Source organism: Fulmarus glacialis, unplaced genomic scaffold, assembly GCF_000690835.1.
Source record: "Fulmarus glacialis isolate BGI_N327 unplaced genomic scaffold, ASM69083v1 scaffold32124, whole genome shotgun sequence".
NCBI classification, from domain to species: Eukaryota; Metazoa; Chordata; class Aves; order Procellariiformes; family Procellariidae; genus Fulmarus; species Fulmarus glacialis.
This window is the reverse complement of record NW_009210484.1, coordinates 44,585-72,054: the sequence shown is the minus strand read 5'-3', so window position 1 is coordinate 72,054 and position 27,470 is coordinate 44,585. Positions and strand designations below refer to the sequence as shown.

The window sequence follows — 27,470 nt, the reverse complement described above, 5'->3', positions numbered from 1 at the left end:
TGGTGTCTGAGCGTTGCAGTTATTATTAACCTGTTTTGTTCCTACAAGGCATATTTGTTCAGAGGGCTGCGGATTGTTTAGGAAGTTATTGCCAGTCCTCAGATGTTTGTGCTTTCTGGGGGCGGAGGGAGGGACAACTGCTGCTATCACAAGCTTGTTACACACTGTAAGGAAGGACATGAAGCAGCAAGTTTTTAAAGTGGTATTAATCTCTTCTGTGGTTTCAGAACGCCTCTGGGAGCCTCCCTGGATGAGCAAAGCAATCCTCTGTTGAAGGGTAAGGAAAGGCTTTACCTACTGAAATCTCTTTTGCTGGGAACTGTGCTTTCGTGGACGTTCACCTGAGACCTCAGCTCTTTAGCAGCAGCACAAGCCACAGCCTAGTCGGTGTTGCTGAGTTACTCTCACTGTGAAGCAGTTGTGCCCGAGAAACTGGAGACGGGGGAAAAGATCCTGAATAAGTCTTTCTGGAGAGTTTAGTAAGCCCTAAAAAAACCCTCAAAATGTGCAGAACGGGGAGGTCGTAATTTCCTCTCCGAGCTGGCGAGCATTAGGCAGTCTCTGCCTCTAATAACTCTGGTTGCCACACCTGAAAATTTTACTATCTGAGCAGGTCCGAATACTAAAGTTCAAAGTACAGCGAGAATGTGCAGGTAGTGACAGGGTGCAGAGAATTACTTGCTGTGCCTGGAGTCTTCGCTTCAACTCTTAATCTGGTACAGGCAGAGAGAGGGGAATGCCTAAGCTGGACTCAGACTCTGGATCCCCGTGGTAAGATGTCTGGGGGATAGATAATGCAGCAGCAGAAGGCACAGATGCGTTGGGTGGTACCTCCAGGTTCCCACTTGCAATTAATTTGCTTGCAGGTTGACTCGGGGATGTTTCTGAGCACAAAAATAAAGCAGCGTGGTAGTTGTTCTCCTTCAAAATAATTTTTCTATATTCTCAAAAGTCAATTCTCACTTCTTAGTGCATTTTTAGTGTATGAGTAATGCAGGGATTGTAAATATAGTCTGGTTATATCTTCTTGTATCAAATGAAGTGTCTTGCTAATATCTTTAGTTAAGCTGTTGGAAAGAAAACACTGCAGCATTCTAGTTGTTGAACTGCTAACTCTACGTTTTCAGGCATGCTGGTGAGAAATGGAGGAAGTTTTGAAGATGACTTATCCCTGGGAGCTGAAGGTGGGTGTGGCAGGATTATGACTCTCTTTTCTGGCAAAAAAAAAAAAAAAAGATGTTCAGTCATCTGATTATTATTTTGAAAGACAGCATTTCCCTGCTGGTCAAAGGCAGTTGATAAAGCTGGCTAGAAAACCAGCATGAAGCACATAGAAAGATGCAGGAAGATTTGCTTTTTGAGTTTATTAGACTATCGCTGGCGTTAAAAATTCTGGTCTAACCCGAAGGTCAGAGGCAGCCCTGAATTTGCTTCTGCCTTCTCATTTTAATGCCCACAGTGGCAGCACAGCCTGGAGTACTCGCTGAGGCTGTGAGAAAGTGGTTTCTCCTACTTGCTCTTGTTGTCCATGGGTTACTCTTGGCAGCCGTGAATGCCTCACTTCCACTGAATCCCTTGGGAGTGGCATGTGCGGGCTTTTGAAAGGAGGAATGAAATTCTGTCAGCCAAGAGGCAAACCCGTTAAGGGCTAAGTGCTTATAAAGATGAAAAGCACCAAAGCTGAGTAAGTATTTTGGATCGGCCACGATACACACTTTGCTGTCGCTAGCTGCTTGCCTTTTCTTTCTCTTCCCTTTTTTAAGGGGAAGGAGATGTGGCTGTTCATGGTGGACTTTGTTAGAACAAGACTTTTAGCCTCTCTGTTGATCGTGGATTAGAGGTGTCCATAAACAAACAAACAAACAAAAGCACTGTGGATCCTGTTCTAACAGCAGCATCCTGAAATAAAATAGCAAAAACCAGTCACAAACCTGGTCCTGGGGTTATCTGCACGATAGGGGATATAAGACAATATCTGTTTTCAGTGTGGAAAAAAAAAAAGTCAAAACCACTCCCCCCCTTTAGCTTTTAATGTTTTTTGAACTACAGCTTTTGCAAAGTGTCAGAACTTGTATAGTAGAAAGCCCTTTTTTCCACAGCGGTCTTGCCAGTGGTGTCAAAGTAGTGGGACAGGGCCTGGAAGAAGGAAATACCTTTAATTTTTAAAGATTCAAGACTTCTAAGGAAAACAGTTGATCTGATAACGACCTTGATGTGATAATGATGGAGAAGCAGTAAATGAGTCCCTTACTGCAGTAGATTAAATAAGATTAAATTTTCTTTCTGACAGTCTTGTCCACTTGTTAGATTGCCTGCAGTACAAAGATTTCATAGGAAAAGTTTCTTTGTAACGATAATCCAAGCTCTGAGCATATGGCCGAGAATACAAGAGTCAGTACATTTTAAAACATCATGTCACTTTTTTCTTTTCAATTTTTCCCCCTTCTCATTCCCAAGGATTTTTGTTCTTTGTGAGCCTTTAGCATGATTTAGGCAGAAGGTTGCTTCCCTCCTTTTCAGATGACAAAGGTCCCAATACTAGAATCGCTGGTTGATTTTCATGGGTAAGGACGCGGGTGTTTCTGCAGGGCTTTGTTTCCCGTCCGAGAACAAGGGGACACAGAGCTGCTTGGAGCAGCGCCGCGCACCCTGCCAGACAGACAGCCCCTTTGAGGCTGGTGTGAATGGCCTGCCCTTGTGCATCCATGGCTGCCTGAATCCAGGTACAAGCCAGAGCCCTGTGTGAATGGTACAGCAGGCATCGGGCAGGGTCCTGTAACCCCAGCCCGCTCCGAGCTGTTAAAACCCGTGATTTGGCTGTTCACACTAGTCACCAGCTAATCCATATAGATAGGCTTACCTTCGTATTATAGGCAAGAGTATTAAAAAAATAAAAGAGATGTGGTGTCTGGTTTTGTATACATTTAAGTTTCTTCGTGATGCCTCTGGAAAGAAGAGAGAGGTTGTGAGGTTTCCATGCTTGCTCTCTGTTGTTGACTGTACCCTGCTGGCACAGCGAGTCAAGATGCAGGGTTTTACTGGCAGCGTGTTTGACATCATTCTGCTCTTTTTGTAGCTGATTCCGAGGGCTGCTATAGCCTATGCACGCTCCTTGTCTGTCTCCTGGGGCAAGTTTGTTAACGTTGAGTTGCCTCTTTGGGGAACCCATAATTTAAGGCTGGTGCTCAACTCTCTGGCTTGACAGGGTGTTGATTTTCTGAAAGAATAATGCTGCCTGGGGTGTTCCTGTGTGGAGCTGGGCTGATCCGGCTGCAGAAAGTGCCGACTTCCCTGTCGGAGGGGTGACCTGGTGCTCGGTACCTGACGGCCGGCCTCCCTCCAGAGCCCTCCCGACTCCAAGTGCGTCCATGGGTCCCATCGGCGCCGCAGGCTTCACCTAGCTGTTGCCCATGGGTTGCACAGCTCGGGCAGCCGGCGGGGTCCTGCCCCACTTCGAGAGAGCAGACCATGCTGCTGTAATGAGTAACGAATATAGTCTCAGTACCTGGCCGTGGGGCCAGCTGCCGTTCTTATGTGCTTTACTTTCTCTACCGGAGCAATCCCCGCGTGCCTGCTTCTCCTCCTCCTCTTCGCCCCCGGGAACAGCCCCGCATCTGGTAATCGCGTCTTCAATTGCAAAGCAATAAATGGTTTATATAACAATTACTAGCTTACCACATGTAAAATTTCAAGTTAATATGACTAATGACAGTATGTAAACGTGTGTCCATGGGATATTTTATTTTAAACAGAGCCTGAATAAACCAGATCGTCTTTATATCAGCCATATACTAGAAACACTTGACAATCACATTTATATGGGAAGAGAAAAACTTGGCTTATGTGGGAGTATTGGCAAATGTGCTCGCTGCCTGCTTCTTCATACCGGTTGTGGGAAGTGTAATTCTGAAGAGGTCTGTGTGTAACTTCTTGTTGTTTCTCTACAGCTAATCATCTACGGAGTGATACCCAAATGGAAACATGGTAAACATCTCTTTTTTTTGTTGTTGTTGTTGTTTACTTCAGAGAAATGTTTATACTGGAGGGCAGGAGGGAGAGGGGGCAGTGGAAGTCGTGGAGGCTACCTCAGAGCTAAAGCTCTTCTGGTCATGTCAGCTTACGTGAGAGGGAAAGAGAAGATCCAGATAGCACAGAAACAGTCATTATGAAATGCAGAAAAAAAAGCAGGCCTGATGTAGATTTTGGGGTAGCAGGAGGAAAACAGAGAAATGCCAAATCTTCTAAGTAACTTATTATGATTTACCTTCTTTGCCTCTCTGATCTCTTGCCATTTCAGAAATTTCAAGGGAAAATTAGTTTTACCTTTCAGAGCAGATATCCTTTGGTAGTGGGGAAAAAAAGACTTTGAGAGAGCCTGCTTTTTAGGGAGAGCTTCTAAATAAAATGTGCTGTGATTAAAACCCCTGTTGAGCCTTCAGCAAATACCAGCGCAGCCCATGTGGGCAGCGTCCTCGCTACTCCTCCTGAGCCGGGCCCGTGAATGCGCTTTTAGGTGAATCCTCTGTTGTCTTTGGTTTCTCGGTGGTTGTTCTGGTGTGTGTGTGTGTGTTAGGATTTGTACAGTAAAATTCACCCTGGGAAGGTTTGTCCCCCAGAGAGATTGTCAGCAGTGGTACGTTTGAGGCCAAGGTACCACCTAATGCTGAGGCGGCTTCTCCAGATGGAGGGAGGAAATATTTTGGGATTGGGAAAGAAACTGGCCGGCAGTCTTGGTTGGAGCTCGTCTTGCTCCGCTTCCTCCAGCCTGGAGCCTCTTCAGCTTCCCCGGCTGCTGCCGGGGCGGCTCACAGCCTTGTGCGGGTGGCAGCCAAGGGTGAGGGGGAGCCGGCTACCCCTGCCACGGAGAGGGGGCCCTGCCACAGAGAGGTGGCCCTGCCGGAGGAGGCAGCGGCGCGGGGAAGGGCAGGGAAAGGCAGGACAGGGCAGCTCACCCGAGGCCGGGGTTCCTTGCTGGAGGAGGGTGGGATCGGAGAGGGTGGGGCAGCAAGGGGAGATCAGGGATTTGTTTATTCAGCTTGCATTTGCCTTCAAATTCTTACCGTCTACGTACATTTTTACTGAGGCGTCCCAGGGTTCGCTTTTGTTATTGTATTTCAATAAATGACATGGCTAATATAAACCAGATAACACTGAAGGGGAAAAGAGAAATTCAGCAGCGCTGGAAGCTTAGCTCTCCTCCGAGACGGAGAATCGAGTTCCCGCATGAAAGGGGTTTATCACAAGGGCCTTCTCCATTTGTGTTGACAGCAATGGTGTGCTGGCGAAGGAGAGGAGGCTGCAGTTCCACCAGAAGGGGAGAAGTATGAATTCCACCGGCTCTGGAAAAAGCAGTGCGACTGTTTCAAGGTAAAAGAGTACTATGCTTTGAAGGTCATGGCACAGTTCAGTGGAATTTGGCTGCATTTTGCTGGCAAAACTTACTACTTCTGTTCCTCAGTTAAATGGACTTGGCTTGATTTATGTGCATTGTTGCGTTTAGTAGCCGAGAAGGGAATTTTCATTTGGTTGCTTGAAAAACTGCTATTTGTTTTTAGTTGTGGTTTGCAGTAAATACTAACAAATGGGCCCAAACGTTAGAAATGTCTGAAATTTTAATGACATTTTAAAATCGAAGCTCTGCAGAATAAGGGCTGACTTTATAAATTACAGGATTGGATCTGAGATGTGTCTGGACCGATGTCTCTGGTGATGTGAACCAAAACTTCAGATGCAGAGGTCTCTGCAATTATTTCCTAAAGTAGACTGAGCTGTGAGAGTCAAAAGTTCAATAGACCAAGCTGGCTACTGGGCTGAATTAGCAGTTGGACAGAAGGGTCTGGGTCTTAAAAGAGACAAGTAGATAGTAAACGTTTTTTCATTTGTCTAGTGTTTCTGAATTACTGGAGCTTTATGAGGAAGATCCTGAAGAAGTGCTCTATAACCTCGGATTTGGAAGAGATGAACCAGATATTGCTTCAAAAATTCCAGCAAGATTTTTCAATTCATCGTCATTTGCCAGAGGGATAGATATCAAAGTGTTTTTGAATGCCCAAATACAGCGCATGGAAGTGGAAAATCCAAATTTTGCTTTAACAAGTAAGTATGTTTTTGAAGCAAAGTTATTTTTAAGTTTTTGAACTATGTAAACAACCTCAAAAGAAGGTGTATATCTAGTGTTCTGGCAACCCCCCTTTACAGTCTAAAGGCCAAATTCCATCCAGAATCCATAGTAAAAGCCCTTGCTTAGTCTTAAATATGGCAAGAGGTGACTGTCGGTGTTGTACCCCTTGGGGTGAGGGGAAAGGATTTTTAGTAGGGGAGGGAAATGAACGGCATCCTGTAAGATACATTGCCTTCTGGTTTTTATTATTCTTGCTTCTTGCTCCTAAGCTTTGAAACAAATAGCAATATCCGTCTTTTTCTTGGGTTCTTCAGTATCCGGGTGGGATTTTTGAAATCTGTCAGCAGCGACCTACTTCTGTAGTTGTTGAAATCTGGGCCACTATTTCTATTGACTTGGACAGGAGTTTTGTTAGGTCAGTAATGAGCGCTGTTGAAATGAGGGCATAGCTGAAATGTCCTCCTGTAGTTGTAGATGCAGAGAGCAATGCGAGTAACCCTTTTCTTCCTAGCACTTTGTAAATTAACTTGCACTTGTGTACCTGTGTCCCTTTTTTACTTTTACTTTTTACAGCTTTCCTTGCTGTTCTCCTTGCGCATTTGCCAAACGGTCTTGCAAAGGTTTTTTCCATTTTTTCATACTGTGTGGTATCACTCATGTTACAGGACTGGGCAGTGTTCAGTCAACCTTTGGGACCCTTGATATAAGTAGGAGGAGATTTGGGGGTGGGGGTGGGCAGAGGTTATGATGAAAATTACCTCTTCAGATATGAAGAAAGAGCTGTCTCTGAGAATTCAAACCATCGTGTAGAGATGGATCAACAGGTCTGGGATGCGATGACAGCAAACGTCCTCGTAAACTCTGCCTTATGTTTTATTCTTGTGCAGGTCGTTTTCGTCAGATTGAAGTGCTTACTACTGTGGCCAATGCTTTTTCTTCTTTGTATTCTCAAGTCTCTGGGACTCCTTTGCAGAAAATTGGTAGTATGAATTCAGTGTCTTCCAGCAAAGAGGCATCCAGCCCTCCCCCTTTAAATCGCAGCAATACAGCCAGTCGGTTGATGAAGACCTTATCTAAGCTCAATCTGTGCGGCACACAGCAAGCCGATGGTAGCAGCTGCTCAACTCCTTCACCTGTTGAAAAAGGGAAAAGTCCAGCTGAACCAGGGAGCGAGGAAAATGATGTTAAAAATGAATCTAAATTACCAAAATACTCTAAAAAGAAAGACTCTCCCTCTTTTTTGGCTACTGTAAAAGAGGAGATAGCCAGTAGTCAGACAAATGCTGCAGACGCACGTAAACCTGCAAACCTTCCTGCTGGGACTGATGATAAGCAAGAGGGTACTGCGCCTCCAGCAGATGTGTGGAGCAGCACGTTGGCAAGCGCCCAGGATAGACCGTGTGAAGAATCTGGTCTTTTGGACTCACCAAGCCTCAGCAGCAGTTCCAGTACATCCAACAGCAGCGCCTCGACGCAAAGGCTGCCCGCAGCATCGCCAGGTAGAGACCCCTGCGCTCCCCTCGCAAACCCATCCATAATGAATCTAATGCTGCAGCAGAAGGACTCCTTTGAGATGGAAGAGGTAGGTGGGGATAGATGACTTTGTTTTTGCATACGGTTTACATAACTTGCTGGCTGCCAGTAAAGGAATGTTCTCTCCTCTGTAGTTGACAGTGTTTTCTCCAGGAATACTTTAAATTCTCCGAGTGATAGGACAGTTGTCGCTCGCTCTCGGTAGGTAGCTCTAATTGACCCTTTTAATGAAATAACTTGGTGCTGCTGCTGCTGCTGTTGTTGTTCCTGAGAGTCAGCAGGGAAGTTCTCATTCTTTTTTTCATCAAGCTCAGGTAATTGCCGTCACTGGCAAAACTACTAGGAACTTCTCCTGTGGAAATAGATCTAGGTTTGCCTTTATATATATAAAAGCCTTTGGGTTTAGATTTTTACTTTGCTTAAATTGCTGACTGGAAATCTTTATTTTTGTTGCCTAAAAGTAAATTCAGTTTATCGACTGATATTGATTAAGGATAAATTTGTGGATGGAGCAAGAGTGTTGTTGCATGAAAGGGAAAGGGGCTGTTGGGTAGGGTAAGGTGCTCATCTTGTACAACTTTTGGTTGTGATGGCAATTCACTGTATGTTGATTTGTTTGTTCTCTGGAAATTAGCACACAAAGTTTCATGTGCCTTTGGCAGTGGCTTAGTTACACATGCTGTACTAGTTGCCTTTTAATATCTTAATAAATGCATGTATCCATTTTTTAATTGATAATTGTCATAAAAGGATTTTAATTCCCAGGCTCCTGTAAGCAATCTGTTTATTAGGCTGGTAAATGCACAGCCCACAAATTCAAGAATGCAATTTTTTGCATAGACTCACACCTTGAATTGTAAGATCTGCCTTAACTTAAATCAGCAGGTGTTTTTGTGGACACATTTCGAAGTGGTCGTTGTTAACAATTCAGCAGTTAACTTTTTTGTCTATGTGACATGGATATGTAAAATGAAGGATTGTGATTTGATTGGTGAAATGAGTGAGGAAAGCAAGTCAATAGAAAACCCCAGAGTTTTACAGCGAATGAGGAAATGATGGTTTAGTAGATCCTCTGCATAGTGTTGTATTGGCACTACAGGCTTTTGAGGCTCCTCTAGATCAACTAATGTTGTAGCTGAAGGCACTCGTTAAGTAGAAGGAGGTAATCCAGCCTCTCGTAGTTCCTGCCGCTTGTTTGTGCCTGTGTGTCATCACCCCCATGTTGTGTGGCCATCTTCTGAATCAGAACAAAGGACTGGTCCAGTTGAGAGGGGAAAAAGAAACCCAGTGTATTTTGATTTACTTATTTTTCCTGGCTTAGTTTTCAGCCGGATGATTTTCTTGATCCAGTTTGTTGTGTAGCTGCACAGATGTTTGTGTTGGCACAATGGGAGGAGTCTGAGTGGCAATGCATTTTGCTATATTCTTGATAGCTGGACTGGTTTCACATATCCCAGAGGAGAAATCCATTTTTTGGTACTCTTGGGCAAAGTTGTTAAAACAAGTAATTAAAAAAAAAAAAAAAAAGGAATGGAATTTTCCTTCAGAGTAAGTTGGACTGTAAAGGGTTATGGCATAAAGAAGACTGACTTGTGGAATTCTGCACAAGCCAAATGCAATGTGTTTGCAAAGTTTTGGTTGACACTTTGCAATGATGCCAGTGCATAAACACAGCTGTTTTGGCAAGACGACATGCGATGTGGGAATGGGGTTGTGGTGAATTTTTGTTTATGCAGTACGATATATACATATCAACTGCCTTCAGATCCCTGGGAGGGAGGGATTCAATTTGTTGAAGAAACTTTAGAACAATACCTGGCAGCGTGATTTTATTTTCATGCGTCTCTAAGCAGGGTATAATGAACAATAAACTGTATTAGAAACAGTGACAATAACTCCTCCCCCATCTTCCCAGCTTGGTTTGGAGTGCATTCATAGGCGTAAGAAAGATGACAGATATATCAAGGAAGCTCTTTCCATGCTTATGAATGCCTTGGAGGTTTGAGTGCCCTTCGGAAGTCTGTGGCGGTGAAGATAGCTAGTGCGGGAGTGAGTCAGGGCAGGATTTCCCCCAAACGCCCTCTCCTGAGGTGGCCAATTACAGTCCCGAAGGTCGTTTACCAGCATCAATATTGGCTGAAGGGATGGGGAAGGGGAGGGGAGAGCCTCTGCGTGCTCATCGAGCTGCGCCGTGCTGCGGCCGCCACCAGGATGCTGTCTCCCAGCCAAGGACGGGAGGTGGAGAGTATTTAGATGAGAAGAGGCTTAGCTGTTGGGAGGCTGCAAATTTAGCCATCGGAAACTGGGAGGTTTGAGAGAATCAAGACACCTTTCCTGGAAGGCCAGTCTGATCAAAGGGCCTGTAAGATTACTTGCTGTTCCTTTCTTTTTTTTTTTTTTTTTTTTTTAAAAATAATTGTTTTAAAAGGTATTTTTCCTAAATTTAAATGGTAAGCCCCTTCTGTGCTCCCCTGCTTTTCAACAAAATAAGCATTTAGCCCTTTGGTACAGTCTTCATCTCCTAAAGGAACAGAAGCCTCTTGATTTATTGTGCAAGTGTAATACTGTTCACTTATTAATGGTGGAAAGTTTAGGCCAAGTACTTCTCAAAACTCTTGTAATTAAGAAAATGCACCTTTGTGGCTGCTATACACATTATATCAATGCAAATATAGCTGCTTCTTTAGCCAAATACTGATTTGGGCTTAAAACCATCAGTATCCCGGTTTTGCATTTTTAAGTTGATCAAAAATGGAGAGGAAAATTTCATTGCTTGGTAATTTTGAAATTAGGCAGGCAGCCCGGTAGAGGGAAGGGTTGGGGGGGGTAGTTGGATTAGGGTTTTTGTGCGTGTAGGCTTGCATGTGAACCATTAGGATTTTTTCTGGAGCACACAAAAGAGAAAACATATTCTAGCTTTTGAACTAAACAAAGGCCTCCCTGTTGAGATTTTAGGCATATTCTTTTCATTGTTTGAACGGTTGTCTGAGAACTGCTTTCTTAATAAGGCTGTGTTTCACAAAGTGATTAAGTAATAGGATTAATTTTCCTGTAGTTTTAAGTTTCCCAGTTGAAATCTGCATGGCTCTGAATACATTATCTTCCTTTTTTGTACTGGAAGACACAAGAAGTATTTCCATGAGTAGTGGCATGGTGAAGTCTGGAGTAGGTTCTGGCAGGGTCTGGGTCCTTCTGGAGGATCGGTGGCTTGTGGGAAATACTTGGTGGGGCAGCAGATGACAATCCTTACGTGCTGACCTCTTGATATGTTTTTCTAAATGTATTTTGCCTGTTCTTTATATTCAAATGAGGAGCCAAGAGTGCTGAACAGAAAAGACAGTAGTAGTGTAAAGGTGGTCGAAAGTATTTTCGCACAATTATTTGTGTTTCGTCGAAGAGGAACTGAGAACTCTCAGTACTGTCACAGGATGCAATTTCCTGGTCTTTTTGCACGATGAATGTAGCCGGACGGGAGCCCTGTGCTGTGAGTGACAGGTGCTGTCCTAAGGATCGCTGTTGTCCTACAGGGACATTGCTGAGAACCTGATGAAATAATACTTTGGTTCAAGGAGATACGATTTACTCCCGCAATCATGATAGGCTCTTGGACTGGAGGAAAAAATTCCCCCCACACTCCCCCCCTCCGGCAGCGTGTATAGCTTGGGCATTCTTAAGCACAGGAACATATTCCAGTTGTCCTGACAAAATATTCATCTTTTCTTCCTGATAGATCCAGAGTACAGAGGGGGATCTACCGCACGTTCCAGCTTCTCACCAGCTGGCAGTGACCAAGTCAAGGAAAGGTGAGTAGACTTCAACTCCTGGGACACAGCAGTCTGCTGAGTGTCCTTCCCTCTCTGAAATGCTGATTCAGATATTTAAAACTTCTAAAGTTTCTTTTCTCTTTAGAAATAAAAAAGATCTGGGTTTCTTTTTCAACTAAATCACAGAATGTTACTGCAAAGTGGCAACCAAATTACAGGCAAGACAGCAGCCCTATAACCTCACTGGCTGTTTTCACTTTTGTACAATTGATGATTGAACTGAAATGTTAATTCGGATTGTATGGGATTTTTTTTTCCCCAGCAGATCCTGTAATTTAAGATACCCATTTAAACTAAAATTATATTGTTTTAAACCTAAATTGCATGATACATCCAGCTTTTTCCTATGCACTACTGCTCTGTCTGCAAGCTGGCTGCATGGAAGAGTAGTGTCTCTGCACCCACATGGAAATTGTAGTCCTTCACATGGCAAACTCTGTGCACTGGCTCTTGTGGCTCACTTAGTTTGTGCTTTCATCTCCAATTCTTATTTATGTATTTTATGGCTTGGGAGAAGGACAAAGCTGATCTTTAAGTTCATTTTGTGATTGTTACTTTGCCCAACATTGGCAAGTGAAGTCCGTTCTCTAGTTGTTACCTGTAATTAAAGAAGAAATAGAGCTTGTTGCATTTAGTGAGATGCTTAGCTGCGATGCAATTTCTTAGTGAAACACGACTAGCATCTCTAGATACTAAAGAGAGGCAGAATAAGAAACAGAGATCATATTATTTGCCTTTTTACAAATGCACTGACAGTCTTGTGAACTGTCGGCTGAATTGCATTAACGTGGTTGAGAATGCTCTGGACTAAGTGCAGGACTAATGCTCTGGACTAATAACCAGGTTAATGCCTGGTTATTAGGGATAGCTTGTGCTAGTAGTTCAGCGGTGTTTTGCACAACACAGCATTGCACTCACTAGTATTCCTCTGTTACAAACATAGGCCACCAAGAAGGACTGCCAGAAACTGCATCTCTAACTGTTCGCAGCATTGCTCCCTTGACTGTATTTTAAAGTTCATGATTACATGCTTTATGTGATTACATGTAAAGAGATGCACACTTTACAGTCAGGTCTCTTGTTTACCTGGCCTCGGCAATTTCAGAAACAGTTTTTCAGAGAAAGGCAACTTAAGGAACCAGGAGTTGCAGTCAGGGAGGAGAAAAATATGTTTTTTCATCTTCTGAAATGCCAATTTTGTGTTTTCTGTTCCCAGTAGCTATCTTACCCTCTTCTTCCTCCATGCAAGGAAAAAAAAAAGTCAGGTGGTCCTGTGTGTACCTGCTGAAAGGCACCAGCAGTTCTAGCAATGGGTCTTCGGTATGGCAGAAGCGTGCTGGCTCGTGTTTCCCAGCTAGTACATCCCACCCATTCCTGAATACGCTGGGCATAGATAAGCGATGATACTTTGTTATCATGCAAGTACGCCTAGAGTTTTCTATGACTTACCTAACAAGGATATCAATGCTGATGGTAAGCCTGCACATTTGCTAAAAATTAGTCTGAGACCAACATTTTATTTCACCTGGAAGATGTGGAAAGCTTGGGACTTTGTTCTATATGGGTTTCAATAAGATTGCCAAGAGGGAGAGCATTTGGTGGAGAACTTACCCAAAACGTTAAAAAACAGTAATCTATTTTTTTTGCAAGTTGTCCAACATGACACAACGTAGAGACCTGTTCTCTCAGGGAGCAGGTGCTCACCAAGTTTGAAGGCATCCAAAGTTAATGGTCACTTACTAAAAATGTTGCCCATTGTGTCTGAATGTGAAATGCCACTCTCACTAGCGATCTCTTGAGGTGGGATCAGCATGAAATTCAAGCACCAGTCTTCTGTTGCAATGTGATTTCAGTATGATCCTCATACAGACCCACCTCTTCCAGTGGTGTTGGTCTACCGTACGTAAGCATCCATAAACAAAAGATTTGTCCAGATGAATGCTTCCCCTGACGGAATACATTTGTACTTTTTTTTTTTTTCATGTAGGGGTACTTCTGTGTCAATTAGCAGGGTTAGTGCTGTTCGGTACAGACTGTTACAAACCTTGCAGTGTCATTTTACATCTACACAGAGGGCTGTGGATGTTTTTCGCTGGCACTTACAACGGTTTGTAAGGCATTTTAAGAGGGCCTATAATAAGATGTGGAGTATTTGAATAAAAAAAAAAAGAGATTCTCTTTCCTCCTGAAATAGTCTGGAGACTTAAGATGTGCTTGAACCACACTGAGTCTACTGCTGCTTAGACTCCCCATTAAAGCATGTTTCTCGTTTCAGATTAGCTTTGTTTATAAGTGGTAAGCTTAGATTTTCTAAGTGGTTTGCAAATGATTGCTTTGCTATAGTACTGTCTTTGTTAAACACTTTATAGGAGATACGAAGAATTCTGTATTGTATTGACTAGCTTGATGTACTTTTTAGGTTATGTTTTCCAAATGGTACTGAACTGAACTAGTTTATCCATTATGCCCAAAACCAGCATTCTGTTCTTTGTTTTCGCAAACCTCAAATGTAGATGTATTTTTGTGCTTGGGTTTTTTTTTAGGAACGCAGTAGAGAAGAATGAAAAGCTTCAGTTGCTTTGCACTGTAAACATACAGTGCTGCTAAATGTCCACTATAAAAAAACTTATTACAAAGTTATTTGGAAGGAAGGTTTGTTAGTTGGAAAACAAAATTCTTCCTGACATATTTATACAGCAGCACCTTCCATTCCAAAAATGCCCACAAACAAGACGAATATAGGTACAACGCATAGAGAACAAAGTATTCTGGAGTCATTGTAATTTGTGAGTGTCTGGTTGCTGACATCAGTGGCTCTGTAAAATTTTGAATAGCCGCAAACCTGTTTCTTTTAAGGCATCTGACATTGATAGTCAAAAGCAGTGATTAATTTTGAAAATTTAGTTCTTGAAAGTGAAGAAAGCACATCATCAGCACTTCCTGTCCTTAATATATTACTGTATTTATAGCTCTCTGTGGGTGCAGTTCCACAGGAGATTGGAGATGGGGGAGTGAGAACATTTGGAACAGATTTAGTATTTGTGGGAGTCGGTGCTTATCTGTCCAGAAGCTAGGAAATCCCCAGGGACTCTGAAGAGTTTCTGCAGGAGGGCTCCCTACTGGGCTGGTTTTGGCAGTGCTGGTGTGCAGGGTGCCATCAACATGTGAAAAAGGGGCAGCAGATATTTAATCCCGTAATGGAATACTTAATAGCTAAGTTGGAAATGTCAATTTCTTAATAATCTCATGAAATACAAAGTGGATTAGAGCTTTGCCAATACTGCAGGTACAAGAAACATAGGTGTTACTAAAGCTTCCTGGGCAGTTTCCACGTATTTCTGCTCCTCTTCTGTGTGAGCAGTCGAGTGAGGCAGAAAGTGTAAGACAAGTACCTGATGGGACTGTTTGGATTGGTGAGACTGACAGTCCATTGGAAGCTGAATATTATTTTACCATAGATGAATTATTCCATTATCTGATAGTGATTCTCTGATAAATCTGTGCTCTCATGTTTTGTAAACTACAGACTTGTTTCTTCATCATCTGTTCTTGTTTAGAACTTTGTCAGCTTATTTGATATATTTCTCAATACTCACATTTCTCTGGCGTGTATTCAGTGCCTAAAAATATTTTGATTTTTTAATACAGCTTAAAACAATAATCCAAGGGGCATTTTCATTTGTGCTCTGTTTAACTGGGACATGAGTTTGATTGTTTCTTCTGGTTTTGTTCATCTTGGCTGGTTCCTTTTCCCACACTTTCCTTATTATGCTGCCTCTGGCCTTCTCCTGCTAGTTCAGAAGATTTCCTCTACACAGCGTTGATAATACCTTTGGACTGCAGGGTCAGCATTGTGTGGTGACCTTTTTGCAGACGGTACAGTTGCCTTAGTGGGGGTACGCAGGGCAAGGGATGATCCCAGGTTAGCCCATACAACCCAGCCTTTGGTGCTGAGTTTTCTGCGTTCAAGGTGAAGAGAGGGGAGCCATATTTCATCACAGCCTCCTTCTCTTAAGACTCTCCGTTGTCAGGGGATGTTTTAGTCAAGATCTGAATGTAACTCTCTAGCTTTTTTTAAAAGTGTTTTCATGCTTTCCCTTTTTCTGCTTGAACCTGGGAGACATCCAGGTGCCATAGAGCAGGTTGTACGTCCGGATCAGTAGTTTACAAGGAGGGTGAATACCATTGTGTATCAGTATATCCCAATGTACTAGTTGGTATTTCCAGTCTTTACAGAGGCAAACCTTGTCTTTTCACTACTGAAGTAGTAGAGATTCCTGTTCTTTGAAAGTTTTTACTGCATTTACAGGATAGTGGTATAGTGGAGAACTCTGAGAACTTGCAGGAGACAAGGGTAAGGTGTGGGAGAAGACGACTACTTGTACTTACAAAAAATGTCTTCTCTGATTTGCTTTAAAACGTCCCAAAAAAATCCTAGCAGCTCTGCAACACAGAAAGCAAGGGATGGCTGTGTTAAGGGGATGTCTCCTCAGGTGGAAACAAGGCAGTTTGAATCTGTTCATACTGTGCTGGTCTTTTGCCATGGATAAAGATGATGAGGCAGGTATGAGTGCCTTTGCTCTAGACTGACCAGTTGGCTGGCGGTATCTGTCATGTAAGGATGTCAAAACATGTGCGTAAATACAAATGCTATAGAAAATGATCTAACCCACTGATTTTTACTTCAGTACTGTGTCTCCAAGGAGGCCAAGAATTGATTTGAGGAGACATATATACATATATATATATGTAATTTTTTTTTAATATAGCTGAAAAGGAAATATTGACTGAGAAGGAAATAGAAGGGCAGGTCAATATTTTTCTTGAGCAGTAAGAAACTTCATGCTTATGAGACCAGATGCCAGCACATGGTGAATTGCTTTATCTGAACTAGTTGGAATCTCTCCCCTGTGTCTAAGGCTTTCACCAGTAGTGCTTTTTCCTTTTAAATTAAAATTCACCAAATAGGAAAAGAGACAGAGAGGAGGCCAAAGTAGGTGACTATTCACTTTGGAGGAGGTGGCAGCTTCCCACCAGCCTCAGCTGTAGTGGCAACCTGTTCATGGCATGCTCTTTCAGCCGTATTAATTGTATCGGGCAGTAAATAAGAGCTAGTCCAGTTCTCAGGGAAGTCATTTCCATTGTCTTTACTGGGAGCTGGGTGGAGATGTCTGTCCTGAGGTAGAAAAGCTGTTTTTCATTGCAGGATATTGTGGCTGCCATGATAACAGAACAGCAGCACAATTTGAAAGGCACTCCCTAAAAGCTGTGTGAAATTGCTGATACAGAAGTTTAACGGGCAGTTTGCCTCTCCTGATGTTCGCAAGCTTCTGGGCCTGTGCAGGCTTTTACTTCTGTGTTAGTGAAATGTTCATCAAAATTAATACCGAAAAAAAATTAGTTCTGAATATCCAGCAGTTTCAAAACAGTTTTCATAATGCATTCCAATGCATTGAGCTGTGAACTGGGATTAATTATATGATGACAGTTAAGTGGTTGAAGGAATGTGGGGCAAAATCCTGCATTGAGCCTCCAAGAACACAGCAGCGAGCTTTTGCCCCAGGGTGAGGAGGAGGAGGCAGGGGTCTGGGGGCTAAGAGGCTGCTGTGGTCTCATCCCATCTCCAAGCTTTTACACTTCTGTGGAGAGCTAGAGGTGAGATACGGTTGTTGCCCAGGCTGCTGTGTGGCTAATGTTTATGGTGCCGTAAGGTAAACCCCATATCTGGTGAGTGCCTCCTGTGTCTAGTAGGGAACAATATACATGCAATACTGTACTGCAGAGCTTGCTGAGATCTCCTTGAAAAGCAGCTTTGTGGCTACAGTGCTTGCACCAGAGGAAAGCACTCCTGGGTAGCACTGAGGATTTTAGAGTCTCTTTAGGCTATTTTAACACTTACCTAATCTAAGTAGAAAGGAAGAAGCAGAGGGATCTTATCTTTCGTGTATAAAATGAGCGCTGGGAATGTGCTTTGGCAGATTGCCCATTGATGTGTCAGAGATCTTTTGTATTTGTCCGCTAAACCAGCGGAGGACCATCTCTAGCAGTTCTCCGAGTCCTGTGCATCGCCCTCTCTGCTCATGTGATGCTGTTCTTCTGGGTGTATGGGTGGTGTAGTCTGGCAGGAGACGAGTGATCTCCTTTATCTCCGTGATCAGGAGGGGTGGCGAATCTGTACGTGTCAATACAAAAGCAGCTGTTCCCCTGCCTGCATATGAATTAACCAGTGATTCAGTTTTGTGGAAGGAAAACTCCAGCAGTGGCAACATCTGCAGAGTAGGGTTTTTTCCACAGTACAGGAAAGAAAAATGTGAAAGATGGTTCCTCTTCCACCACTGCTTGAAGTTTCACAAGTAGGGCTTTGCATGAGAAGAGGTTTTGCTTGAAACAAACAAGCTGTTTCTCTATGTTGTTCAAAGTGGAATTTGAAAAGGAATTGTGTTATCCACTTAGTGTTACTTCGATGTAAATGGAAAGCATGTATTGAATGTGATTGGGCGTGAAAGGTTGTGATTTGTAAAGTAATTATGGTTGGGTTTTGCTTGTTTTAAACAGATCAGTTGTTACGGACCACGAGTCAGCACTCTGACAGCAGTGGCTTTGCTGAGGACTCCTCCACAGATTGTTCTCCATTTAATCAGCTTCAGGTAAGGTTCCCATGCTGTGGTTGAAATATTACTGATTATTGTGGGACAGTAGGAACCCTGGGAGGGATGTTGATGTTTGACTGCTTTCATGACCATCAGTCTAGATCCTATAAAACTTCTCATTTTCAGAGCTGGACCTGATGAATCCTTTACAGAACTGTGTTAAAATTTTAAAGCCTTTCTGGTAGGATAATCTGGGTATACTTGGGCCTGGAATAAGCTCTAAGTTCAGTATGTCCTGTTTGCCATTTCTGGTGTATCTTTTCTCACCAACTGAGGCTCCAGAATCGCAGTCCATTCCTCCTTAGAGATTAAGGTAATGAAAGAATATAGCTTTTCTGCTGATCATTTCATTTCTTATATCATTTTTGCCTTCCCACTCATTTTCTTTTGCATATTTTTCTTTTTTTTTTTAGTTAGCAGCTGACAGAAAGTGAAAACAATTTCATACTAACTTTACTGTGAAGGTATACCAATGTCTAGTCGATCTTGAGCTCCCACGCTCTTTCTTGTTCCAGTTCCTTTGATCTCAGTCCCAGAACTTGCCGTGATACTGACCAGAGACCGCATGTCTTAGGGGAGGCTTTTGTTCCAGCATGGTGCTTAGGTGTCTGCTCGATACACACATTTGCTCAGCATTGTACCTGATATTTAGGAGAGGTGTTCTCTTGCCTCTCCTAAAACATTTGCACAGTAATAGCAATGATTTGGTTGGCCTGTCAATCAGCCAGAGAAAAGTCTTGAATTGGATCCTGGCCTCAAGGCCATCGGTTAGCTGTCTGGGACCTAAACCACAGTCCAGAGGAATAAAAAGATGGGAGTCTGGGTATCATCAGTAATTTCATTTCTGTGGTTTGCAGCTGCTGAACTTTTTTTAATGCTACAGTATGTTCTTTGCCTTGTGGCACACCAAACATTTTTAAAGCTGCTTGGCACTTACTAGGAAGAGATTCCTACCCTCCCCATCCGTCAACTCTGCTTTTCCATTTTGGTGCTGGTATTCTGTGCTTTCCAGTTTAGTAGTTTTTCAACTGAGTACCAAAATGAAAGCCAAGACAGTGCTAGTCTTTGTGTCTCCCTTAAACATCAGCTTACACTTTCCAAGAGCAAGAGAGTGAATAAAGGAAATCATGAGCCTGAGTCTCTGTAATGAGCACAATAGTCTGAGACACTGGTTCTGCTCTTTACTAAACTGGGACTACACTGAAGTTGACAGGCATGTTAGAAGGAGTCTCAGGTTAGAGTTGCTGATCTTTGTATTGGTTGCAACTTGATTAAGAGTCCATTAAAAGCACGTTGCAACTAAGTGCCCCTTCACTGGAAGACTGGTGGAGTTTATTTTTGTTGGCTGTAAAGGGATGAGATTTTTCTGCTTTCTATTATGCTGTTTTGAAAAGATGTATTGAGACTGCACGAGATTTGTGCCATGGAGTCGCTAGGCTCTCTTCTGCCACCTTCACTGCTTTATTCAGACCAAGCGCTGAGCTGAATTCAGAAAATATGGGTGAATGATGAGACTAGGGGAAATCAGAACTTGGCAGCTAGTGAAGAGAACCTGTGAAAAGAAGATGAAGGGGATACAGAGGGGTGTATATTGTTTCTTAAAAGTATGGTAAGTTAGTGCCATCTACTGTTAAATAATTGACTCTAGCAGCCATAGCATTCCTCTGAAACTCAGGAGAAAATTCAAAAACTGGAACCGTATTGCCTTTCATCCTTGACATCCCAAATAAAGATTTCTGAGGGAGATTTTGGCATTAAGATGGGATATTCTGCAGGGGAGTTTCATGTTACCAAAGAAGCGAGAAGAATTCTCCATCCAAGTTCTTGAAGTTTTGCTTGCCTGACTTGTAAGTGAACGATGTGATGGAGGATTAGAGACGCAGATATGCACGCATGTAGCACACCTAATTTCACTTAGACATTACAATCTTTTGTTCTTTTAATACCTTTGACTTGAACAGTATCTGAACCTGTACAGTCTTTCATACTAATTTGTGATTGTGTCAGTGAGTGCAATGTTAAGCACATACTTATAAAGTTGACCTTCATGACTGAAATTTTCTTCTAGATAGTTGGAGAAGGAACTATTGCCTGACGTACACCATAAGTAATCTCTCTAGAAGAAACTCATAGTTAGTATCCTAATGACAGTGAGAACTGCAGAAATTAGAGATGGGAAAAGCTTCTCTAAATTTCTAGTTCATGCGTCAACTATGGTGAACTTCCAAGACTGTACTTTATAACACATATTCTTATGAAAATGTCTTGTCCACTTTTAAATATACTAGTCAATCAGGCCAGCCTAAGGAATATGCTTTGTAATCCACAGATCTCTTTTTTTACCTTTCTCATAGATGCTTTTCCTGCCGTTTGTTACCTATTTGTCTTGGTATCGGCTGGGATGGAGTTAATTTTCTTCCTAGTAGCTGGTATAGTGCTGTGTTTTGGATTTAGTATGAGAATAATGTTGATAACACACTGATGTTTTAGTTGTTGCTAAGTAGTGTTTACCTAGTCAAGGACTTTTCAGCTTCCCATGCTCTGCCAGGTGCACAAGAAGCTGGGAGGGAACACAGCTGGGACAGCTGACCCAAACTGGCCAAAGGGATATTCCATACCATATGATGTCATGCTCAGTATATAAACTGGGGGGAGTTGGCCAGGGGGCAGCGATTGCTGCTCAGGGACTGGCTGGGCATTGGTCAGTGGGTGGTGAGCAATTGTATTGTGCATCACTTGCTTTGTATATTCTATTCTTATTATTATTGTTATTATTACTACTATTTTACTTTATTTTATTTCAGTTATTAAACTGTCTTCATCTCAGCCCACGAGTTTTCTCACTTTTATCCTCCTGATTCTCTCCCCCATCCCACTGGAGAGGGGGGCATGAGCGAGCGCTGTGTGGTGTTTAGTTGCTGGCTAGGGTTAAACCACAACACTATTAAATTAGCATCTTGCTCATACATGTGCTCTGTTTTAAACTGTGATTTAGAATGAAAAGGGGAAGAAGTATTAGGAGAAAGAAAGGGAGGATGGGGGTAATAGTGCTGGATGCAGTCTTCAGTAGAGATTAGCAACCTCATGTGAGATTCCCAGTCTCAGACAATTCGGTGACTTAAAACAGGCCGAGTGTATAGGCAGGCTGGTTTTCCCATTCTTGGTGTTGTCCCGTGACACTAGTTTCACTACAGCCTGCAGTTCTCCTCACTTCTCTCTGTATGCATTCCCTAATACCACCCTTCATTTCAGCGCTGACTGTGAACTTTTATATATGGAAGATGCCAGGTACTTCCACCCTGCTATCCCTTTGTCATCGCTACCTAAAATACTAGCATTTTACTCTTTTTACTCTTTTTACTCTTTTACTCTGCTGCCACTTCTATTCTTCTGGCAATAAGAAGTTTATTATCAAATCAAAGAAATGTGTGAATAGTTTGCTCTTATTTTTCTAAACCAACTGCTTTTGGTGCCATACTTCAATGTGCTTCTAATCTCGCTGATACTATGGTTTCTTTGTTCTCCTTCACTGTTTTCTTGCACACTAACTGCATTTTGTATTATTCGTTCTGCTCCCTACCACAGTGCCTAATGAATATGGACTTGGAGTCTTAGCCTGACCTCTGAGAAGGCAGTAGTTGAGTCTCCAGTATGTTCACCCCTTTGCTGGCTCGTATCTTTCCTAGGTTCAGGAGTCTTTGCAGGGCATGGGAAGCAGTGCTGACAGCTGTGACAGTGAGACAACCGTGACGTCGCATAGTGAGGAACAGAAGACACCAATAGCCAAGGAACTGCCCTGTTTCAATAAGTTTGAAGAGGAGGAGGAAGATGATGATGATGACGACGACGACGACGATGATGAAGAGGATATTATCTCTCAAGTAGAGAGACGAAAGGTAGGAGCACCTTCTGAGAACAGAAGGAGTGAAGACAGAAGAATTATTGACTATGAAACTGAGCAAAATCAAGGAGGAGAAAGCAAGTCATCTCATATATCAGACACAGTCCAAGGAGAGGTCAGCTCTAAAGAGGAAGACATTTCCAGTGAGCAAAAAAAATTGGACCTGCTGGAGGAAGGCAGCGTGTTTGAGTTTCCTCAGTACCACACGCACCATATCCTCAAGTCGGTGGAGTCTCTGGAAGGTGGCGGCTCCTCGCCGGCGTCCATGGGCAGGGTTCATGTCGCCTTGCAAAGAGCCGAGATGAGGATTGTCAGCAGATCTGATTCCAGGGCCGGACGCACTCTGCTTAAGTCAAAAGATCTCCTGAGGAAGCAGAGACTCTGGTTTGCTGAATCAGGCTATCCTCTAAGGCGGTCTCAGTCTCTCCCAACTGCATTGCTGAATCCAGTGAAAGTGGTGTCCTCTGTGAATGTCCAATTAACTCCAGGAAAAGAGACTCTTTGCAGTCCTCCTTCTTTCACCTACAAGTACACACGTGTGGAGGAAGACGAGAAACCAACGTCTGAGAATGACAAAAGTGAGGGTGAGACAGCTGCCAGCCAGCCGGTGTGCAAATCCACGCTGTTCATTGCGCCTTCGTCCTCCAAAAAAGAAGTGCCCCAGGCTGGGCCCAACAGACTATCCGAGGAGCCCAGTCCCACCAGGGTACAGAGCTGCCCACTGCACACACCGGCACACATGTCCCAGTCAACGTGCTCCCTCCACTCTCTCCCCGCCGAGTGGCAGGACAGACCGCTCTGCGAGCACGTGAGGACGCTGAGCACCCACAGCGTCCCAAGCATCTCCGGCTCTTCCTTTGGCGCCTTGCTTTCCCCCTTCAGCTGTCCCTTCTCTCCAAGGTATGCTGGATTTCCTCATCGACCTCATGCCATCAACCCTCCCTCCACCGTGGAGATGCAGCTGCGCAGGGTCCTACCCGACATCAGAAACTCTCTGCAGAACCTCTCACAGGTAAGAGGAAGCCAAATTTTTACCTTGGGCAAAGAGGCTTCTTATTTCACCCTTACAAAACCAAAATATTAATCTGGATATTCCTTTGCATAGTGCAGCAGATCAGGAAAAAATGACATTTTGCGCAAGTTTGATTTGTTACTGTCTTAGGAGATTCTGTTTAAAGTGGCAAATGATCATCTCTCCAGTGCTCCACTATTTTTGCATTTGTTTTTTTCTTGTTGCAGTTGACCCAGATTGTTTTTTGGTTTTTTTTTGTTTTGGTGGTTTTTTTAGTTTTATGGATACTCTTGGGTGGGAGGGAGGAACAGTATACTCTTTATCAGCTATTACTTTAAGGTGATGGTCATTAGCTTTAGATTTGAAAATACATATTGACAGTCCTTTAACCTCTCTCTTGTCTTTGACATACTTCCCATCCAACTAGAAATTTTTTTTTTTTCATTCCAAGTCCCATGGCTTCACTGACGATGTCAGTGGTGATGTCTGTTCCACATACTTTTCTGTGCTGTTTCGTGCCAACCTGGAGCTAGTCAACATGATCCTGAAGTCATCCATCTTTTATTAAGAACCAGTTTTGTCACAGTGTGTGAAATTTTGTCCATCTCATCACTCAGAGAAGAAATGCTTTAAAATGCAAGCACATTTTTTTTTACCAGTTTCTGCCACACTTGCTTTACGCTATTCAGTTGTACAACTTCAACAATTCGTGTGAGTTTTACCCAAAAACAAACGTGCTCCTGCCTGCACCATATTCCAGATGGTAGGCTGTAGTGGGCTTTTTTAGACCCCTGTTGTTTTGTTTTATTTTGCCACTTGTCAAAAGTTAGAGGCTAGTCCATCCTGACTTTGGTTATATCAGCTGGCCTTACTTCTTGGAGCAAGCTGGGGTATTGGGACACAGCTCTGCAGTGGAAAGCTGCGATCAACAGTGTTTTAAGTCAGCCATTGCTCAAGGTTGTGGACGGTGTACCTGGGAGTAAGCGTTTGCAGAATTTAACATTCTTTGTAAAATTTCCTCTTGGGAACCAATTGCAGCCTTGATGTGGGTAAGGTTACAGTGTGCTACGGCACTTTTATCACTTATACCATGCTAACTAAACCTGCTGAAGAAGTGTTTGTATTACGTCTGGAACTTGTGCTCAAGCTGGTTCAATTAAAAAAACCAAAATTAGTATCGGAGGGGATAATAATATCTCCTAGCCCACTTGTTCTACTTCCAGCGTAATTGGTCTATACCAGTTCCATTTTGGGGGCTTGGTCCCTCTCATTACAGAGGTTTGTATGAAAACGTCTTGCTTACAATACACAGTTCCCTGGTGCTGCTTTTTCCTACAGCCAAGATAAAGTTTGGCACGCAGCATACTCAGCTGCTAAAGAAAAAGTTGAGATGTTTCAAATATATGATTCTGATTTCAGGAAGGAATAAAGAGGAGTGGATAAATTCCTGATAGAACAGGGAACAAAGAAAACTGGGAGAGGAAAAAAAAAAACATCCCCTTGATGTGATCATGTTTGAGCAAAACTCCTCTGGATGAATGGACATGCTTCAAATTTTCCATGGCGTGTCAATAGTCCTTTGAATTCTTTCAAAATTACATTGGACAAGCTGTCTTTTTCATGGTTAAACGGTGAATGTTTTTGCTGTTTCCACTGTTCTTTGTTGTGCCATGTCTCTACATGTAACAGCCCCTGAATTTTATCTGGTTGCTCCATGTGTTGATGCAACATGCAAATAGAAATTCTTCAACACCCCTGTTTTCTTGAGAGAACGTTAGCGTACAGGGGTCTTTGGATGTAGGCAATGTAGTGAGATTAAAAACCAAAATCAAGAAAAAAACCCAAACTAAGAACTGAGCAAAACCCCAGAACGAATGTGACTGTAATCATGATTTGAAAGTGGCACACTTTAATTTGCTCAGTTCTGTTTTCCAAGTTGTTCTTTTTATCATTAGCTAAGACAATTCAGACTACTGTGCTGCAGAAAAACTTAGCTTTTATTCCTACTTACTATGTCAGGCAGGATTAATTTGGTTTTTCACCTGCAGCACATTTGCATTACAGAGCTTTGGTGCACATGCTTCAGTTAAGAGCTGGCGCTGCCATTTTTTAAGGTTTCCTTTTCCTGATACAATATTTACATAGATAGCAGAAATTGCAATGCCAGCAAGGTTGTGTTTTAACAGTGGCTGCTCTCGGAGTATCTGCACGTTTGGGAAGATGAGTTCATAAAGGGGATTGCTGACATTCCCATTTCAAATTGCTTGTTTCTCCCTTAGTACCCGGTGATGAGGGGTCAGGATCTTTCAGCGGCCACCGGTTACACTACTCAGAGATCATCCATTCTACCTCTCTACGAAGTAAGTGACCCTGTTCACACAGTGGTACTTAGTCAAATTAAAACACAGAGAAACATCCTAAATGTGCCACAGATTGTGCTAACTTTGGGCAGTTCCCTGTCTTTGCTCTCAAGAGATAACGGATGACTCCATTCTGCAAATAATGTTAAAAGGAATTAATCTAAATACATGGAAATCCTTTCATGTTTGCTTGTATGATACATCTAAAAATGTTGTTTTCTTGAATTATTGTGAGTTCACAATATGCAGCCTCTGTAGTATACTGAAGTTGCTGAGGTTCTGCTTGACTCAAAGTGCACATCTGGGCAAATGTGGTTATAGGATCCAGACTTACTTTAATTCAATTTTTCCATGTAACACATTATTATTTTCTTTTTTTTTTTTCCCCAGAATACTTTCCAGGAGCTACAAGTGGTAAGACGGAATCTAAACTTATTCAGAACCCAAATGATGGATTTGGAATTGACTATGTTACGTCAACAGACAACAGTTTATCAGCACATGACAGAAGAGGAAAGGTAAAACGATCTTTTAAAAAAAAGAGAGAAAATAATCTGGCACTTCAGGAAATGTGTTGCTGCCCCTGAAATCAGAGCAAAAAATCTATTAGTTTCCATTTGAACAGGGTTGGAGCCGAGTTTTTGCTAAAAACTTGTTTACTCTCTTCTTTACACTTCTTCATTCTAGAATTTTTTCCTCTTTGTTTCTTCTAATCCCTATTTCTCATTAACTGATGATTTTTTTCTTCATCCTTTCTCCAAAGTGATTTTACAGCTATGGATTTTAAGGACTTTTATCATAGGATACGTGAACTTAGGATATTGGGGGTGGGGGGGAAGTCTTAAAGATTTTCTGCTTAGATTCCTCCCCCCCAGTCTTTGTAGATGTAAATAAAGAATGAACATTGTAGTATTCAGATGCTTTTCCAACTTACAGTGGCCACTCGGCAGGCCACAGATGTCATTCATATTCTGGCTCTGTGTGTTTGTGTTCTCACCGTGAGTTGCAGCAGCAGCTGATCTGGAACAATTTTCAAAACTGCTTATATATTTATTTTACCTGAGTCAGCTCTTGACTAATCACTTTAAAACATGTTTGAAATCAGTTGGCCTTCTTAGACAATGGTGTCCTGGCCAAAATGTAGCTGCTTCTGCTTGGGAATCTAGAACCATGCAGGAGAAGTAATATGTGATTACTACATTGCTCTGTGATTTTTGTTGTTACTGGTTTTAAATTGGATTTAACTAGATATATGTATAAATGCCGTTTTCTTCTGCTTGCATATATTTAAGCATTTAAAGCTAAAATTTTTGGAGAATGTTCTGTAATACACTATGTTGTTTAGTTTTCTCCATGAAGTGATACATATTTTCTATAAATGGAGAAAGTCTTTTGTTCCATCTAGGCGTTCAGCTAATTTTTCCGTGAAAGGAATTTTCTGTGTTCCACTTTGAATTCCCTTGTATGAAGTCCTTTACTCATGGGACTGTCCTGCTCAGTTCCCCCTTTGTGGTATGCAGCTGAGTGCAGTGAATGCCCTTGTTCTTTTTGTGATGGACTTGGTATAGATACGAAGCTGATCAGCTACAGAGCTTGAGAAAGTCCGTCCGCATGGAGCTACAGGAGTTAGAGATGCAGTTAGAAGAACGTCTACTTGCTTTGGAAGACCAGCTGAGAAGTCTGCACATGTCTTCACCTTACAGACCTCAGACACATGTAGTAAGTATTACTTTTGCAACAACATTATATGTTTTCTCAGTGTAATGTTAATAACTCATAGCTGTTAAAACTCTTACAGTGGGATGATATCTGGGGAATCTAATGATGCTGAGTGTATTATCAGGGGTCATATTTTATTATTTTCAGTCAGTGTTTCGTCTTGGGGAAAAGGTGTGTGAATAGAGGGACTTTCTTGGTGTTAATACGTATCAATACATATCTTCTGGGGTTTTAGGTCTGAGATTTCAGACCTCTTCTGTCAGTGCTTTCTTCTTTTTCCTTGTCACGACCCTGAATTCTCACAGTTTTGGTAGGTAGTGCTCATGTCTAAAATCCTTGGGGGATGGTGA

At 42.5% G+C, this 27,470-nt stretch overlaps 1 protein-coding gene across 1 annotated transcript in view; it reads left to right on the top strand.

Annotated features, from left to right (window-relative positions):
• Positions 1-228: 228 nt before the first annotated feature.
• SSFA2 (sperm specific antigen 2) overlaps positions 229-27,470 on the top strand; it is a 36,160-nt gene continuing 8,918 nt past the window's right edge. Inside the window, exons 1-12 of the mRNA XM_009577186.1 lie at positions 229-277; positions 1,128-1,184; positions 3,948-3,984; positions 5,269-5,367; positions 5,888-6,096; positions 7,009-7,703; positions 11,385-11,457; positions 18,034-18,125; positions 21,815-23,041; positions 25,321-25,401; positions 25,792-25,919; positions 26,970-27,120. Coding sequence (XP_009575481.1) covers positions 1,130-1,184; positions 3,948-3,984; positions 5,269-5,367; positions 5,888-6,096; positions 7,009-7,703; positions 11,385-11,457; positions 18,034-18,125; positions 21,815-23,041; positions 25,321-25,401; positions 25,792-25,919; positions 26,970-27,120 — 2,847 coding nt within the window. The 5' untranslated portion in view covers positions 229-277; positions 1,128-1,129. The remainder of the gene's footprint in view (positions 278-1,127; positions 1,185-3,947; positions 3,985-5,268; positions 5,368-5,887; positions 6,097-7,008; positions 7,704-11,384; positions 11,458-18,033; positions 18,126-21,814; positions 23,042-25,320; positions 25,402-25,791; positions 25,920-26,969; positions 27,121-27,470) is intronic.